The sequence below is a fragment of the Phocoena phocoena genome, chromosome 3, assembly GCF_963924675.1.
Source record: "Phocoena phocoena chromosome 3, mPhoPho1.1, whole genome shotgun sequence".
Lineage (NCBI taxonomy): Eukaryota > Metazoa > Chordata > Mammalia > Artiodactyla > Phocoenidae > Phocoena > Phocoena phocoena.
In genome coordinates, this window is record NC_089221.1 from 55,854,397 (window position 1) to 55,872,493 (window position 18,097).

The window sequence follows — 18,097 nt, forward strand, 5'->3', positions numbered from 1 at the left end:
AATGGTGCAGAAAATCCAGAGTTCCCGTATACCTACTTCCCGCACACAGGCACAACTTCACCCCGCTGTCACCATCCTCGACTAGAGCAGTACATTTGTTACAACTGAACCCTAACATTAACATGTCATTATCACCCAAGGGTTGTATATTTTATGAGTTTTGAAAAATGTATAATGACATGTACCCACCATTATAGTATCGTACAGAATAGTTTCACTGTCCTAAAAATCCCCTGTGCTCTGCCTATTTGTCCCTCCCTCTCCCCAACCCCTGGCAACCACTGATATTTTAAGTGTCTCCATAGTTTTGCCTTTTCCAGAGTGTCATATATTTGGAGTCATTCAGTATGTAGTTTTTTCGAGTACCATCTTTTACTCCCACTGTCGATGAAAATTCAATTAACTATTCAGTTGATATTCAATTAACTATCAAGATAAGAGTGGTGGGGGAGGAATTTTATTCAAGCCAAACAGGATTATAATCCAGGTAGCCGATTCTCAGAAAGCTCTGAGAACTTTTCCGCCTGTTAGAAGTCTAAGGCACAGTCATATATTTTTGAGACAAAGGATTGTACATCAAAATGACAAACCGATCTTTTACATAAAGTTCACCAAGCATACATAAACCTTGTGAGCAGCAAGTCACCGTGACCCCCTACAGATCTGGGAAAGAAGGCTATTGTTTTAAGAAGTTACATTGCTAGCGTCAGAAGAAAGAAAAAAAACAAAAAGATCTTTGCAGTTGAGCAAGTGCTCTCATGTGTGAGGAGCTCTGGTTAATGTGTAATGCAGATGCACGTACACATTAGGGAGGGAGGAGGCCCAAAGGGACACACAGAGAATTTTATGTTTAATTTTTCTTGTCCTGTCTTAAAATACAAGTTTCATTTCATCACTACCAACGATATACATTAGTGCCTCTTTCCCTACAGCCTCCCCAAATCATATTCTCCAAATTCTGTCTGTTGGCCAATTTGACGGATTGAAAATAGCGTTTCAGTGTAGCGTTTCAATTTTTCTTAGAATAAGGGAGGTTGAATGTCTTTTAACGTTTTTAAGGGCAATTTGTGTTTCTTTTCTGTAATTTACCGGTTCATGTGCTTTGCCCATTTAACCATTTTATCAATCTGATTTTAGAATATGTGCTGCTAAAACAAGCTTTGAAAGCTTTAAAAAAAAAGATTCCTGGTGTCCTCCACACACATACTGAATCAGAAGGGCCCATGTTTAGGCTCAATAACCCTCTAGATTTAGAAACCATTGACCTAGATCATCAAAACAAATTTGTCACTCTAAATATTTACAAGTGTAAGGCTGCATTACCTACAAAGCTAAATGGCTGCAACATATTGTGTATTAAAATTTTTTAACATTGTAAACATTAATATTTACCACAGAATTTAATATAACGTGGTGGAATGACATGGATGGCTCATGTTTCAAAAAGAAAAACTTGAACTTCTGAGTTTTCTCAAACTCCAAGTAGGCAGTAGTTTAATATCAGGACTAATGGTAGAGAAAGGAATCAGAATACCAAATCGAGAAATGTTAATAAGCAACGGGAATTAATACAACATTGTAAAACAACTACACTTCAATAAAAAAAAAAATAAGCAACGGAGTATGAGGTGGCCTTGTATAGACCCGGAACTGACCGCTCTTTCTGAGCTGGCTTCTTACTCCTAAACTTTTAACAAGATTGTTCGTTTTAGGAAGCCACAAGAATTTATATTACTTATTTGGTTTCAGATTAAATTTTGGACTACACTGAAACTGGAAACTGCCTATCTGGAGAAGAAATGGTCCCAGATCACTCATAGGCCGGTGAACAAAATAAATACAATACCACAAACCTTCGTCTGCAAAACGAAGCAATGGGAAACACCTGGGTCAGTTCCCAGGCAGGAAGAGAGGAGGGGCGGTGTCAGGCACAAGTGGGTGGGGCTAGCTCCGCAGTGGAGGAGGGTCTCTCCCGAGCGCCCGCTCCTCCTCCGTGACGTCACAGGTAGAGCCCGCCCCCAGCCGCCCAGGACTCCTGTTATAGCCGCTGCTCGCCAGGGCCCCGGAAGCTGCCCCTCTCGGGGGTCATGATGGGCAGCAAGATGGCGTCTGCCAGCAGGGTCGTTCAGGTAAGGAGACTCGGTTGCCTTTCCGCGCCGTAGGCAGTAGGGATGGTGCTGACTGTAGCACCGGCGCTGGGGAGGAAAGGCGGTGGTGGAGCCTGCGCGGTGACCACGGCCCTGCATAGGGCCAGCAGCGGCTTCCCGGGGTGTATGTAAGAATTGGACCTTGAGCTCGTTGGGTCGGGCAGTGAGCCGGGGACCGCAGCTGAGGGTTCGAGCCAGGCCGCGGGAGTGCATCTCAGCAGGTAGGCACATAGCTGTTCCGAAGTCCCTGGACTGCCCTCCACCGGGACCTCGTTAGCCTGTTAGGAGTCTGCAGGCTTGGCTGTCCTGGCAATATCCTGGCCAATCAGCGACCAGTATTGTCTGTGTTGCCGCGGATCAGCCAATCGGAAGGAAGGCGGTAGCGGTGAGTGAAAGGAAGCGAACCCTGCTTCTGACCTGGTGTCCCTTCAAGGTCTTGGGAATGGCCAGAGAATTGGCCCCGCGGGCTGCGTCCTCGCCGGAGGCGGGTTCTCCCCCACCAACCAGCGTCTGGTTACAGGCTGGATGGGGGAGAATGGAAAAAATACATATTTAAGTTTATCTGTAATATATGTCTTAGTGTTGGTTTCCTAAGCTTTTTTCCCCTGAATTTAGATTGGCGCTAGAGGAACTTTATTGTTAATCCACACATCAGTTACTAACTCCTGACAGCTTTTGTTTTTGCTTCTCCATCTGTGATCTCTAGCTTAAATACGAGAGGTAAAATTGGTATATAATGGGCCACAATCTCCACTTTTGTGGTTGCTTTACACGAGTTTTTTTCAACTCTTAAAGTATATTATTGTACAATTACCTTTTAACTTTGACACGAGAAGTGCATTTCCCTTTGTACATCTCTTAAAAGACCTTTTCTTAAAGTTATTTCGCTCTGAAAGAGAATCCTAGATCCCAGTCTTTGCTCCCATTGCAACGAATGATCCTCACTTACTCATTCAACGGGTAGTTATTGAGCGTTAAAGGTGCTGTGAGGACAGGAAAACATCCGACAAAGGACTGGTATCCATAATAGATAATTATATATATCCATAATATATAGCCCAGTTTTTAAAATGGGTAAGAAAAACTTGATACTGCACAAAACAAGATATTCAAATGAGCACTAAGCCAGTGAAAAGATACTCAACATCATTATTTGCCACAAAAATGCAAATTAAAACCAGGAAGTACTACCACACCCACCAAAATTATTAAAAAGACTGACAATACCAAGTAGTGATGAGAACATGAAGCACCTGAAACTCTCATACAATGCTAGTGGGAATATAAAATGGTACAGTCACTTCGAAAAACTTTTGTGGGCCTCTAATACTAGTTAAACATACCTACCCTATGTCCAAGCAGTTTTTCTCATAGGTTTATATCCCAGAGAAATGAGTGCATATACCTATTTAAAAACTATATAAAAATGTTCAAAAAAAATGTTCATAGTTGCTTTATTAATAATAACCCCTAAACCAGAAATTATCCAAATGTCCATTAGCAAGATAAGGTGTGGTAGATTTGTTAAAATGGAACAGTACACAGCAATAATAAAGAACTTACTATTGATATATGCAACAACAATAAAAAAGATGCTGTGAGATATACAGTAAGAAATGGTCTGTCTCCTTTTAACAAAGCTGCAAAGACTTGTATTCAGGTTCATAATACAAAGCAGTATGTGCTGACATTATGTAATAATTACATGTTAACATTAGCAAAATGTATTGAATACTTCTGTGCCAGGCCTATACTCATTGCTGAGACTGCAGTGCCAACAAGACAATACATGGTGCCTCCACAGAGCTTAGAACTTGGCTGTTGATTGGTGTCTTGAAGAAAGAGTAGTATTTCAGCAGGCTGGCACAAACTGATAGGAATTCACAAAGCATAGTGTCACCATTAAGTAGAGGGATTTGGCTGGACCACAGGGTATTCAAAAGTAATTTTAGAAGAGTAATTTATAAGTGTTCATTAAATGCCTGCTAAATGCCAAGCAGGGGCTTCCCTGGTGGTGCAGTGGCTAAGAATCCGCCTGCCAGTGCAGGGGACACAGGTTCAAGCCCTGGTCCAGGGAGATCCCACATGCTGCAGAGCAACTAAGCCTGTGCGCCACAACTACTGAGCCTGCTCTCTACAGCCCCTGAGCCACAACTACTGAGCCCATGTGCCACAACTACTGAAGCCCGTGTGCCTAGAGCCCGTGCTCCGCAACAAGAGAAGCCACCACAATGAGGAGCCCACGCACCACAACGAAGAGTAGCCTCCACTCAGCACAACTAGAGAAAGCCCGCGTGCAACAACGAAGACCCAATGCAGCCCAAAATAAATACATAAATTTATTTAAAAATAATAATAATAAAATAAATGCCAAGCAGTATATATTTGATATGTTTGGGATGATGCAGTAGTAGAAAGGAGATAGTTAATCATTCAGGAAATCGTTTGGCTGCATGAGACACAGAAGAAGAAGATAAGTGGTTGGATTAATTCAGGGTTTGAGCTCTACAGGTGAGGTGAAAATAAACCTCCAGCAAGGCAGTTGAGAGTGCTAAGAGGTTTTTGAATGGACTGTAGGTTCTAGGCTAGATGAGAAAGGAAGTAAAGTCAGGATGGAACCAATTGACTGGGAGAAAAGGGAACGATAAAGGAAATGAAGGGCTTGCTGGAACTGATGGTGGGAAATAACAGAGAAGAGAGTTGTAAGTTAAAAGGTTGTAGTTGAGTTTAGATTTTAGATTAAGATTTTAGGGATGGTACAGTTCTGAACTCAGTAAACAATTAAGAGTAAAAGAAAAGAACCTTTCAGGAATGGATGCTAAACTGGAAAGAATATAAAGGTCAATAGGCAACTTGGAAGTTTTGCTAAAGGAAATAGTGGAGGAAAGGAGAAAAATGATTTTTTTTAAAAAGTCACAGATAATGATTGAGGCCTAGGCAGGTCCCAACCTGTCTGCAGTTTGGGGTTGCTATCTGCCTTATGAAGCAAAGTAGAGGGTTTGTCTTCTGGGAAGACAAGAGTTGTCTTCTCCTCTAAAAAAGCCTCTTACATAGTTGGCTTTGGCATCTTCCACGAACAGGAGGGCAGGGATTGAGGCCTCATGAGGCTCGGTTTTCAGTTGAGGTAGAGAGAGGAGATGGTGGTTATAACCAGAAAGTCCAGAGTGGAGTGTTACCTCCAGAACTCGTCACTGTTAACTCTGCCTGGGCTTCATGAATCATAGAAGTGGATTCCTTAATAGAATAATAGTTTCTAAAAGAAATCACTGATAATGAAAAAAGGTGAAAGGGTTTCAGAGAAAATCATAGAGACAATAAAGACAAGACGATGCAACTTTTGTATAAGTAGTCTATGAAAAAGTGAAAGTAGATAGAGTTGACCAAGTCTCAAAACCTATAATTTAATAAAACTTTCCTGATATAAAAGAAAACTTAAAGTTATACCTTGTATATTTGATCCAGTATGTTTGATTAATGAGTATATTCTAGTAAAATCATTAAATTTTAAAGAAAAAATTATTTGGTGATCCAAGTGACAAGACCAAGCACTTAAAAGAGAATGGAAGTTATCAGAGTTTTCAACAATAATACTTCATTAAGGTAGTTAAAGAAAATGTGAACCAAAGCTTTATCTAGCTACATTGACCTTCAAGTGTAAAGGCCACAAACTCTTCTAAACCTTTAATAACTCAGGGAATATTGTTCCCTGAAGCTCTTCTTACAGCTCTCACAGAGAATGAGCTTCAGACAACTAAGAAATACTTATTTGTACTTGTGGCTGTTTTAATATAGGAACTGGTAAGCACTGAATGTATTTAACTATAGAACTAAGACTAAATAATGCAGATAAGGGAGAAAGACTTGTTGGTAATATTATTTTTTTGACAGTATAGATCTAATAAAACTTTTAAAATGGAGGGAGTAAGGGAAAGAGTATATAGAAGGTAGAATAAACTTGCTAATTGCCTCTGGTTATTAAATGGTAGTAAAAGATGGGGAGGGAAGGCAGAGAAGAGATTACCATCAACTACTTTCATTCTTTCTCATAATAGTGAACCAATAGATAGTATCTCAGAAACGGGCAACTAAGAGTATTATCTAAAGGTAGCAACATAACATAAACATTATACAAAAGTACAAATCTTTCCAAATACCAAAAAACAAAACAACAAACCCCACAAATGAAAGCAAAGAAAAAGATCATATGACAAAGGACTTTATATTTAAATAATCATATAATGATATGACAGAAAATACACCAAACTTGTGAGTTGTATCTATAAATTTAAATGGTGTAACTGCCCTTTTAAAAGTATTCTCAGATTGGCCAACAAATGAATATTCAATGCTATGCTATATATGAGGCACAGCTAAAACTAAGAGACTTAGAAAGGTAGAAATAACAGGATAGTCAACTGATCTTTGACAAAGAAGCAAAGGTGATACAATAGAGAAAAGATAGTCTTTTCAATAAATGTTGCTGGAACAACTAGATATCCACTTGCAAAACATGAATCTAGACACAGACGTTATACCTTTCACAAAAATTAACTCAGAATGGATCATAGGCCTATATGTAAAGTGGAAAACTATAAAACTTCTAGAAGATAACAGAGAAGAAAACTTAGATGATCTTGGGTTTGGCAGTGACTTTTTTTTTTTTTTTTTTTTTTTTTTTTTAAGAAATTTATTTATTTAATTTTGTTGTGGTACGCAGGCCTCTCACTGTTGTGGCCTCTCCCGCTGTGGAGCACAGGCTCCAGACACACAGGCTCCAGACACACAGGCTCAGTGGTCATGGCTCATGGGCCCAGCCGCTCCGCAGCATGTGGGATCCTCCCGGACCGGGGCACGAACCCATGTCCCCTGCATCGGCAGGCGGACTCTCAACCACTGCGCCACCAGGGAAGCCCCTGGCAGTGACTTTTTAAATACAACACCAAATGCACAATCCATGAAAGAAATAATCGATAAACTGGATGTCATTAAAATTAAAAATTTCTGGTCTGCAAAAGACACTGTGAAGAGAATGAGAAGACAAGCCACAGATTGGGAGAAAATATTTGCAAAAAGAATATCTAATAAAGGATGTTATTCAAGATATATAAAGAACTCTTAAAAGTTCCCTGGTGGCACAGTGGTTAAGAATCTGCCTGCCAATGCAGGGGACACAGGTTCGAGCCCTGGTCTGGGAAGATCCCACATGCCATGGAGGAGCTAAGCCCATGCACCACAGCTACTGAGCCTGGGCTCTAGAGCCCACGATCTACAACTACTGAAGCTCATACGCCCTAGAGCATGTGCTCTGCAACAAGAGAAGCCACTGCAATGATGAGTCCATGCTCACCTGCAACTAGAGGAAGCCCGCGCACAGCAACGAAGGCCCAGTGCAGCCAAAAATAACAAATAAATTTATGTTTAAAAAAATGGGGCTTCCCTGGTGGCGCAGTGGTTGAGAGTCCGCCTGCCGATGCAGGGGACATGGGTTTGTGCCCCAGGCCGGGAAGATCCCACATGCCGCAGAGCGGCTGGGCCCATGAGCCATGGCCGCTGAGCCTGTGTGTCCAGAGCCTGTGCTCTGCAATGGGAGAGGCCGCAATAGTGAGAGACCCGCATATCGGAAAAAAAAAAAAATGAAAGAAAAAAAAAAGTCAACAATGAAAACAGCCTGACTAAAAAATGGGCAAAAGAGCTGAACAAACACCTCATCAAAGAAGATATACAGATGACAATGATATGAAACGATGTTCAACATCATAGTCATTAGGGAATTAATTGCAAATTAAAACGACAGTAAGACACCTCTATATACCTATTAGAATGGCTGAAACCCAGAATACTGACACCACCAAATGCTGACAAGGAGGTGGAGCAACGGGAACTCTCATTCACTGCTGTTGAGAATGCAAAGTGCCACAGCCACTTCGGGAGGCAGTTTGGCAGTTTCTTACACAACTAAACATACTTTTACCATATGGTTGAACAATCGCACTTCTACCCAAATGAATTGAAAACTTACGTCCGAACAAAAACCTGCACATGGATGTTTATAGCAGCTTCATTTATAATTGCCAAAACTTGGAAACAACCAAGATGTCTTTCAGTAGGTGAATGGATAAATAAACTGTGGTACATCCAGACAATGTAATATTATTCAACCCAAATTATATTATTGTAATATATTATTATATAATTATATATTTGTATATTATACAAATATAATTTATAATGTTATTTCAAAAAGAAATAAGCTACCAAGCCAGGAAAAATCATGGAAGAAACATACATGCATGTTACTAAATGAAAGAAGCCAATCTGAAAAGGCTACATGCTGTATGATTCCATCTGCATGACATTCTGGAAAAGGCAAAACTGTGGAGACAGTAAACAGATCAGTGGTTGCCAGAGACTGGGGAATGAAGGGATGAGTAGGCAGAACACAGATGATGCTATAATAGTGAATATGTCATTGTACATTGTCAAAACCCATAGAATGTACAACACCAAGAATGAACTCTAATGTAAAACTTCGGGTGATAATGACGTGTTAATATAGTTTCATCATTTGTAACAGATAGAATACTCTGGTGGGAGATGTCCATAGTGAGAAAGACTGGGGGGTGGGGTGAGTGGGGGTGTGCCCAGTGGTATATGAGAACTGGAAGAAGATTGGAAACGACTCAAATTAACAACCCAAATTAACAGGGGGCTGGTTGAATAAACTCATGGCATTTATCCTGACTTCCTACTGATTCCCTCAGATTCCAGTCTTAACACTACAGTATTCTTCCTTGCCTTCCCTCATCCCATATTTGTATGTTCTTTCTCTCACAGGGAAACCCCTGCGTTCCACAAACATCAATATACTCATTTGCTTAGTCCTACAATATATACAAAATGTATAGCTATATCTATACAACCAACCTACTAAGTAAAAAGTTCAAGATTTCTTTGTATTTCTTTTTGTCTTCAGACTGAAGGTATATAGTCCAAGCACTATGAAAGTTATTTGGATTAGCTCCTTTTTATTCCTTAGTTATAAGCTGGTCAACTAATTGACAGACTTATTTGTTTCTCTTTGTATTTACATTTAGAGTTTAAAAAAGACAATTTTGAGACAGGAAAATTTGAGCATAGCTAAATAATAGATGATATTAAAGAATTATTTTTGTTAAGTGTGGGAAAAGTATTGGGACTATGGTTTAACCAAATCCTTTTCTGTTAGTGATACATGTAGATGGTATTAACAGATGAGATGAGATGACTGGGATTTGTTTAATGGGGGAAGGGTTGATGAAATAAGATTGATTACTGTTGAAATTGTGTGATGTGTTTATCAGGGTTTATTATACTACTCTGTCTACTTTTATGTATTTTTAAAATTTTCTCTTAAAAAGGGGGGATACCAAGCTGTGGGAATTTAATCTATATGGGCATATTACCTTTTTTTTTTTTTTTTTCCCGGCACGTGGGCCTCTCACTGTTGTGGCCTCTCCCGCTGCGGAGCACAGGCTCTGGACGCGCAGGCCCAGCGGCTATGGCCCACAGGCCCAGCCGCTCCGCGGCATGTGGGATCCTCCCGGACCAGGGCACGAACCCGCGTCCCCTGCATCGGCAGGCAGACTCCCAACCACTGCGCCACCAGGGAAGCCCAACCATATTTTTAAGTGTACAAAAGCAATGTTGAAATGGATTCTTTCTGTCTTGTGTATGTACATTTGTTTAAGTGTGTGTATACATACTCACATACCTATACAGTTAACCCTTACCTACAAATGGTCTATTCACTCATTTGTCAGATGTTTGCTGAGCATTTACTACGTACTGGCTACTGCTGCAGAAGTACTTAATTTTCCATCTCTGCCTTTCCAGGAGCTTTGCTCTCCTGTAATCATTGGCTCATTTACTGTCCTCTACACAATATTCTTAAGATGTTCAGGTTGCTGTGGAAACACAGGAGGAGTTTTAAAATCAGATTTAGGAATCGGGAATCTTCTTAGAAAGGAGTGACAGTTGAGCTGTTTTCAAAGATAAGCAGTCAGATGAAAGTGGAGGCATGGAAGCGGGGTGGGACCTGGGAGAGATTCGTGGCAGAGCACACAAGCTGTAGATTGAATGGGGATGGAAATGGTATGAGGAGTTAGGGAAATGAAAAGTACTTCAGAATACCTGGAGTGAAAGGTACAGTGGTGGGGAATGAGGCTAGAGAGGTAGGGAGAGACCTGATCATGATGGGCCTGTGTGTGCCAAATGCGAGTTTGAAGTTTATCCTTGAAAAGTTTAGGACTATAGGAAGGAAAGAACACTCTTTCAAGAAGCCTGGCTATGAAAAGAAACAGGTACTACATGGAGTGAGAAGGTTTGTTTTTTAACACGAAAGATGTGAACATGCTTTAATGCTTAGGGAGACAACTGTCTTCCAGCGTTTTCTCACAGCAGCAGAATTATGGTGGTTAGTTTTCAGACCCATCCCTACAAGCCTATTTGCTTCTGTACTCATATAAAATGTGTAATGTGTAGTACATATATACAAATATATTGCAGATAAACACACACCTGTCTCACTAGTTACACAGCAACTTACAGATTACGTTAGTAAAAAATAGTGCTCTGTTTATTAGAGTCTCAGCATTTTATATATATTCAGAAGATTTCATACTGAAAGTTCTGCTTAAGCTCCTCTGTAGCATTAACTGGAATTTTAGGGATAAAACATTAATACTCTTCAAATATCTTATTAAAAACAGTGTTCTAAATACATGCATTTCTATGGGTATAGGAAAAAGGCTGAAGTCAAGGGCTATCAAATGTTTAAATCTATTTTATGTGGGTTTTGGCTTATAGATGGTGTTTTCTTCTTTGTGCTTTTCTGTGTTTTTTCCAAATTTTTTACACAGAACATGGGTTACTTTTGTAGTCAGAAAAAGTATTTTTTTGATTACCTAATTTTCAATATGCTTTTTATCCTATTCTATCTAAAGCACTAGGTGTTAACATAGTAGAGAAACAACACTCAATACAAGTCAGGAAACTTCCAATTCTTACCAGTCATCAGGGTGATTTAGAAATCATGCAACATAAAATCCTTATCACCTTATGGGGTTGTTTTGAGGTCAGTAGGCAGTACAGTAAAATATCTTGTGATGTATAAAGTACAAAGTTCTTATGAACATCAGATAATAGTTCATAGACTAGCTATCCTTGTTGGGAAAGAGTAAAATTTAAAATAGTAAAATTTAAAGTTGCTGTCAGGTACTAAGTTATTTTATTTTAACAAAGGCATCTGCTTGTGAGGTTCATTAGATGATTTCTTATGTAGTAAATGAGGTTATTTTAGTGCTTCATTTCTTTTTCATGCATTTTATTTTTCCTTTAGGTAGTCAAGCCACATACTCCATTAATAAGGTTCCCTGACAGAAGAGACAATCCTAAACCCAATGGTAAGCTGTAGTTTATTTATACTAAAAAGATATGTACATGCAGATTTATACATGAATATTCTATTATACACAATATTTCTCATTTTAGAATCCGGTAGACAATGGTAGCTTAGATCACAATGGTATGTTAGGTTGCATTAACTAACTTTCTATTATCTCCTTGTAAAAAAGTAGTAACTTGACAGTAGATATTTCTGAATTTTTAATGATACTGTGTTTATATATGGGAATTTTTGTTCCACCATCTGTCCTTCAGAAGAATGTCCCATGCTTATATTTGCAGAGATTATGATGAATAACCACCATTCCTATATTTCTCTCCCAGCTAACCTTTTCTTTCATTCACTGATTTATCTGTTCATTGAGGCAGTAAATATTTCTTGGATTGCCTTAGAACTTAACAATCATTGCCTATTACAGTAACTGAAGATTCTGAACAAGTTCTGTTTTTCTCTTACTGCTCTGTCAGCTGTCTTTAATTATAAGATACTTGACCTTTAATTCAGGGAGAATTTTAACAAATTTTGTATGGATATTTTTAACTTATTGTAACTCTTGAAAAATTAAGATATAGGTGACAAACAAGTATGGAGAAAACAAATCTCATCTGCATTTACCAACTTTCTTATTCTCCATTGTATGGTATTACCTGTAATCTCTACCATATGACAAAATTTAAGTAATGTAAGTTATCCATACGGGTTGAACTCCACTACCTAGAAATTTCATTATTTTATGAACTTACTCTTCAATTTAGTGATTCATTCACTTAAAACTACCTCATTTGCTTTAAAAAGAACTTTATGAAACTATATATAGCTACCCAACGAAGTTACTCTATAATACTTATCTCTTGGATTGTAATACTTATCATTTTAAGAATAACTTGAGGGCTTCCCTGGTGGCGCAGTGGTTGGGAGTCCGCCTGCGGATGCGGGGGACGCGGGTTCCTGCCCCGGTCCGGGAATATCCCACATGCCGCGGAGCGGCTGGGCCTGTGAGCCATGGCCGCTGAGCCTGCGCATCCGGAGCCTGTGCTCCGCAACAGGAGATGCCACAGCAGTGAGAGGCCCGTATACCGCAAAAAAAAAAAAAAAAAAAAAAAGAATAACTTGATTATTTAATGATAGATAATTCAAAATAGTATTTTAAGACACCGAACAATTCCTCTATTTTTTTTTTGTTTTTTAATTTCAGTGTCAGAAGTTCTGAGATCAGCAGGACTACCGTCTCACTCTTCTTCAATTTCACAGCATTCTAAGGGAAGTAAATCGCCAGACTGGCTGATGCATCCGGGTCCACCAGACACTGCAGAGTTAATAAAAACTTTACCTCAGAAGTACAGAAGGAAACTTGTATCTCAAGAAGAAATTGAATTTATCCAAGTACGTTGTTGCTCTTTATCCCAATACTGTGGAAAACACCTCAACGTTATTGGCTTTGGAGTTTCATATTGCTGATTTCCATGTTCTTCCCATTGTCTTGTCAAGGTGTGTCCATAGCTAAGACAGGGATGGCCATGTAGGCCTGGACTATGAGAAATAAACGATGTTCGAGCCCTCAGTAAATGTGCATGAAGGAATATATGTGTAGAAGTATAGTATGGTAAATAGCAAAATATATATACCCCATGGAAAAAAGCTCTTTAGGGTCCTCATTAATTTTTTTTTAATTAATTTACTTTTTGCTGCGTTGGGTCTTCGTTGCTGTGCATGGGCTTTCTCTAGTTGCGGCAAGCGGGGGCTACTCTTTGTTGCAGTGCATGGGCTTCTCATTGCGGTGGCTTCTCTTGTTGCGGAGCACGGGCTCTAGTCGCGCAGGCTTCAGTAGTTGTGGCACATGGACTCTGTAGTTGTGGCTTGCGGGCTCTAGAGCACAGGCTGGGCAGTCGTGGTGCATGGGCTTAGTTGCTTTGCGGCATGTGTGATCTTCCCGGACCAGGGCTCGAACCTGTGTTCCCTGCATCGGCAGGCAGATTCTTAACCACTGCGCCTCCAGGGAAGCCCCTTCATTGATTTTTTAGAGTGTAAAGGACCAAGAAATTTGAGGACCGTTGATCTACGTCAACCTTGAGTCCTCTTCAGATCTGAAATTCTTTATAACATTGATAGGAGTGCCCCAAAGCTATGAAAAATCTGAAATTGTTTTTAAAACCTAAAGATCACTTGATTAAAATGTTTCAAATTTGTATAGTGGCCATGAAAACATTTCTTTGTAAATGAAACACCTAATCTTATTGCTTTATTACTTCCTTTTCAGCGTGGAGGTCCAGAATAATCACTGACAATGTGGCTGCTGTTTGTTTAATCAGACAAAGAAGAGTCTTTACAATGAAGGACTTCCAGAATGACAAATGAGAAATTGTACATTAAACAACTTTAATAAAATTTCTGTAAAAAAGAAGTATAGAAAATTTAGGACACTTGTATCTCCTAATTTATGTATCTTGGTCAGCTTCTCCACAAGCTTACCTGATTGTTTATATACTTTATACTTATTAAAGTATACATTTTAAAATGTTAGCCTATTAATTTACTCAGATAATCAAATTATCAAGCATTACAGTGTTGAACTATTAAAAGTACACAATGTCTAGTGAACAATCATAGGTTTACCATAATTTCACTTCTCTTTCAGTTTCTGTTTAAACATGGAAAGAATATATCCGGCAGAATTGCAGCTTTCTGGAAGTAATTTTCCTGGAATTGGATAAGGATCAGTGAAATAATGACTCCATTATTTGTTCTTAATTCTCTCAGTGTTTTTGCATTCACAAAGTTACTGGAGAATAACTGGCTCAATAAGCATATCGTACTCTAAATAATAAAAATACAGCCATGGTAAAACAGATGCCTTTGTGATATTAAGACTAGGGAGTTAACACAAAAGATTATGTAACCTGTGTTCAGAAAAAAATGTCAGAGTATCAAATGGAAAATAAGAGATCAAAATGATTATAGCATAGGAATAACATTTGACCAGAAATTTTAAGTTACTATGTTTTTAGGGGTGTTAAGAAAGTCTTGTTCTTTGGTTTATTTTACTGTTTTGATTGTGATCATGTGTAGAAATCCTGACAATCATAAACTTTCTCAAACTTCATTGTCTAAAAGCCTCATAAAATCAACCTATTCACCTTATTAAGGCAGTTTATAGAATTTTAATAGGCTCTTCCTGTGCCAAGGGTATGTATGATTGTGAAAGTAAAGCCTCACAAAGTGAAATAAATTCTCTTCTATACCTTTAATGATTTCTAGAATATGCGTTAAAGAAGTCATCCCTAATAGTAAGGGTAACTCATGAGTAATAGACACAGTAGAATTGTTGAGTACGTTTTTGTATTTGCCCAGTTGTGTATGGATTAATCTTTATACTTTTTTTTCTTTTTTACTATTTCAGAGTTGATCTGCTTTTCGTGTAAATTCTGTTTTGTGGCCTAGTATAAATGTTGCCCAACTTGAATGTGAAATAGGAGTTTTGTGCTAGCAATGAGCTATTCTGGTAACTTATGAGAAATACATGACTCATGATTTCTTTTTTATTATTTCAAAAATATACTTGGAAAAATTTCTTAAAAACTAGCACTATTCTTTTTTTTCTCCTTAGCTTTCTCATTTCAGTAAAAGGAAGCCCAAGGCAATTTTTTTGCTCTCAGAGTAGGTGCAGGAAATGAAGAGTGGCTTGAGTAATGCCGTGGGCCAGCAGTTAGAAACCCCAATACTGGTACCGTCTGAGGACCACCTTTACTACAGCTGCTGCCATTGAAAGTTCCAATGAAAAAATATATCACTTTTACAGAATTCATGACTAGAGGTATGGCAAAAGGATGTTCGTGGGAATTGCTGTCATAGGATGAGCTCCCAAGGAGGATGGTGTCATAGAAAGAATTTGGGCTTGACTTAGAGTAAATAGCCTGTGTTTTCATTTAGGAGTTAAACAGTTAAGTATCTGTAACCGTTAGCAAATCGCTCAGTTTGTCCAACTTGCAGTTTTTTCTCCAGTACTATACAATGTGATAGGCAGGATCAAATTAGTGTATTGTCTACTACATTGTAACAAATCACCCCCAAATTTAGTGGCTGAAAACAACACTCACTTACTAGCTCGTGGTTTCTCTGGGTCAGGAATTCTGGGGCAGCTTGGCAGGGCAGTTCTGCTCAGTGTTTCTCATGAGGTTGCAATCAATGCCACCTGGGGCTGCAGTTATCTGAAGGTTTCTCTAGGGCTGGACCATCCATCTCCAAGATAGCTCACTCACATAGCTGGCAGGTTGATGCTGGCTGTTGGCAGGAGGCCTCAGTTCCCCTCCACCTAGGCTTCTCCACAGGGCTGCCTGAATGAATTCATGACATGATGGCTGAATTCCTCCAGAGCAAATAATCCAAGTGTACAGGCAGAAGCAGCAATACCTCTTTATGATCTAGACTCAAGTTATACACATTCATTTCTGCAATACTCTGTTAGTCACACAGAACAGCCTGTTTCATTGTGTGAGTAAACTACACAAGTGCATTAATACCAGAAGGCAAGAATCATTAGGGCTATCTTGGAAGCTGGCTACTACTGGTGTGTGAAAGCGCTTTCTTAACTGTAAAATGCTATACAGATGCTGAATGGTATTTTATATTTATACAGTGCCCTAATGAACCCAGAATATCACTTAAACATTGCCTTTGTTACCCTATTTAAAATGTCCCAATATAGGAATTTACTTGTCAGCAGCATGGTATAATGTGATTATCAATTCATATGCCATGGCACACTTGGGAACCTCAAGCCTCAAATTTAGCTCACTATTTAGCTTGTTTCTACTACAAGTGAGGTTAGATTACTGTTAACAGTGATGTCTTTTAGAAGGAACGATTACCTAAGTCACGTGACACCATATATCACTAGGTATGACTTGCCACAATTCAGAGATATAAGTGGTATAGATGGTATGTTTTCTGCAACGTAGGAGAATTTTGCTTAATGAATATATCAGTGCTCAATAAAGACCCAAGTAGTGACAAAGAGCTGGAATGTGACCAGTAGTAGTTGTGTGATGGCTAACATAAACTGTACACTGTCAGACAGTATCCTAAGGGTTTCTGACGTGTGCAGTCATTTAAGCCTTACAGCAACCCAGTGAGTAGGTCCTATTACAGAAGAAACTAGCAACAGAAAGGTTAAATAATTTGCCCAAATCATAAACCTAGTAAATGAATAGTGGTGGGGCCAGTGTTCATATGCAGGTATCCTAGATCCAGAGTAAGGACTCAGCCTTTACACTGTATGACCTTGAGTAAGTTAGGAGTTTTTGTATTCTGCTGCCTTCTTCAACCTAACTCTGAAAATCAGGATTCTCAACTCTTAGAAGCATCAAATGCTCCAGCTCAAAACCTTAGAATTATCCTTTTCTTCCCCCACAACCCATGTCCAGTCTGTCAGCAAGTCGTATTGGCTAGAAGCCAAACTGGTACCCTCAATACAACCATCTGGATTCCTGCAAATTCTTTAACTGGCCTTCTTGGTTTTCCTTGCCCCTCTAAGTTTACAGTGTAATCTCTCACAACAGTCAAAGGGCGAGTTTTAAAACATTAAGTCCGATATCACTTGTCTGCTTAAAACTCTGCAGTGGCTTTTCAGTAATGTCTTTCTGGTAACACCCTATTTAAAATCACAAACCCTACTATCTATCCCCTTTCCCAGCTTTATTATCTCTGTAGCACTTATCACTATGTATCATAGCGTATTTTAATTATCTCCTCCCATTGGAAGGCACTGATATTTGTTTTTCCCCTGCTGATTTCTCAGAGTCTGCAACAGAGCCTGGCATATAGTAAGCATTCAATATATATTCGTTGAATAAATGAATTGATTTGTATGAAAACATGAGAATCAAAGTTGGGTACTGATCACAGTTAACCATTGAGCGCTATGTCTAAACTTTGTGCAAGTTTCATTTAATCCTCGCAACCACCTATGATGTAGTCTACAAGTTCCACCTTACAGGGTAGAAAACTGATGGCCAGAAGCCTGTTCCACAGCACAAAATTGTTCAGTTGACTTGGAACTTCTTTGCCTAGACGTGCTTCTTCATAAAGGACTAAGAATGCCTCTTGATCAGCCCTTAAGAACTGGGCACTCGCTTAAGTAACCTGAAATTGTCGGCTTAGGCGTCCACAGTAACCATGGTGACAGGACACCCTTGAGCAAAAACTAGAGAGCGAGATCAGAGACAAGGCCGAGCCTTCCGCACTCATACACACCTATTAAATCCTGAACACAGAGCATCGTATCAGAGCGCTGATCCGTCTTCGGTAGTGAAGAAAGTGTCTATGTTAAAACGGTAACAGGGTGACACAGCCACCACCGAGAGCACCCCGCTTCCGGTACAATCTGCGGTCACGTGGTAGGGCGGGGTGCGACGCAGAAGAGCCCTCCAGCCCTACCTCTTTCCGCTCCCTTAGGGCGGGCTCTGGCCGGACCTACTTAACAGCATCCCCGCCCACCCCGGAAGTTGGGGCG

General features: G+C 39.5%; 1 protein-coding gene across 1 annotated transcript; it reads left to right on the forward strand.

Moving 5' to 3' along the window:
* Positions 1-2,026: 2,026 nt before the first annotated feature.
* KGD4 (alpha-ketoglutarate dehydrogenase subunit 4) lies at positions 2,027-14,834 on the forward strand. The gene is made up of 4 exons (XM_065875227.1): positions 2,027-2,129; positions 11,524-11,587; positions 12,785-12,972; positions 13,847-14,834. The coding sequence occupies exons 1-4, from the start codon at positions 2,088-2,090 to the stop codon at positions 13,862-13,864; spliced, it is 312 nt and encodes a 103-aa protein (XP_065731299.1). The 5' UTR covers positions 2,027-2,087; the 3' UTR covers positions 13,865-14,834.
* Positions 14,835-18,097: the final 3,263 nt, after the last annotated feature.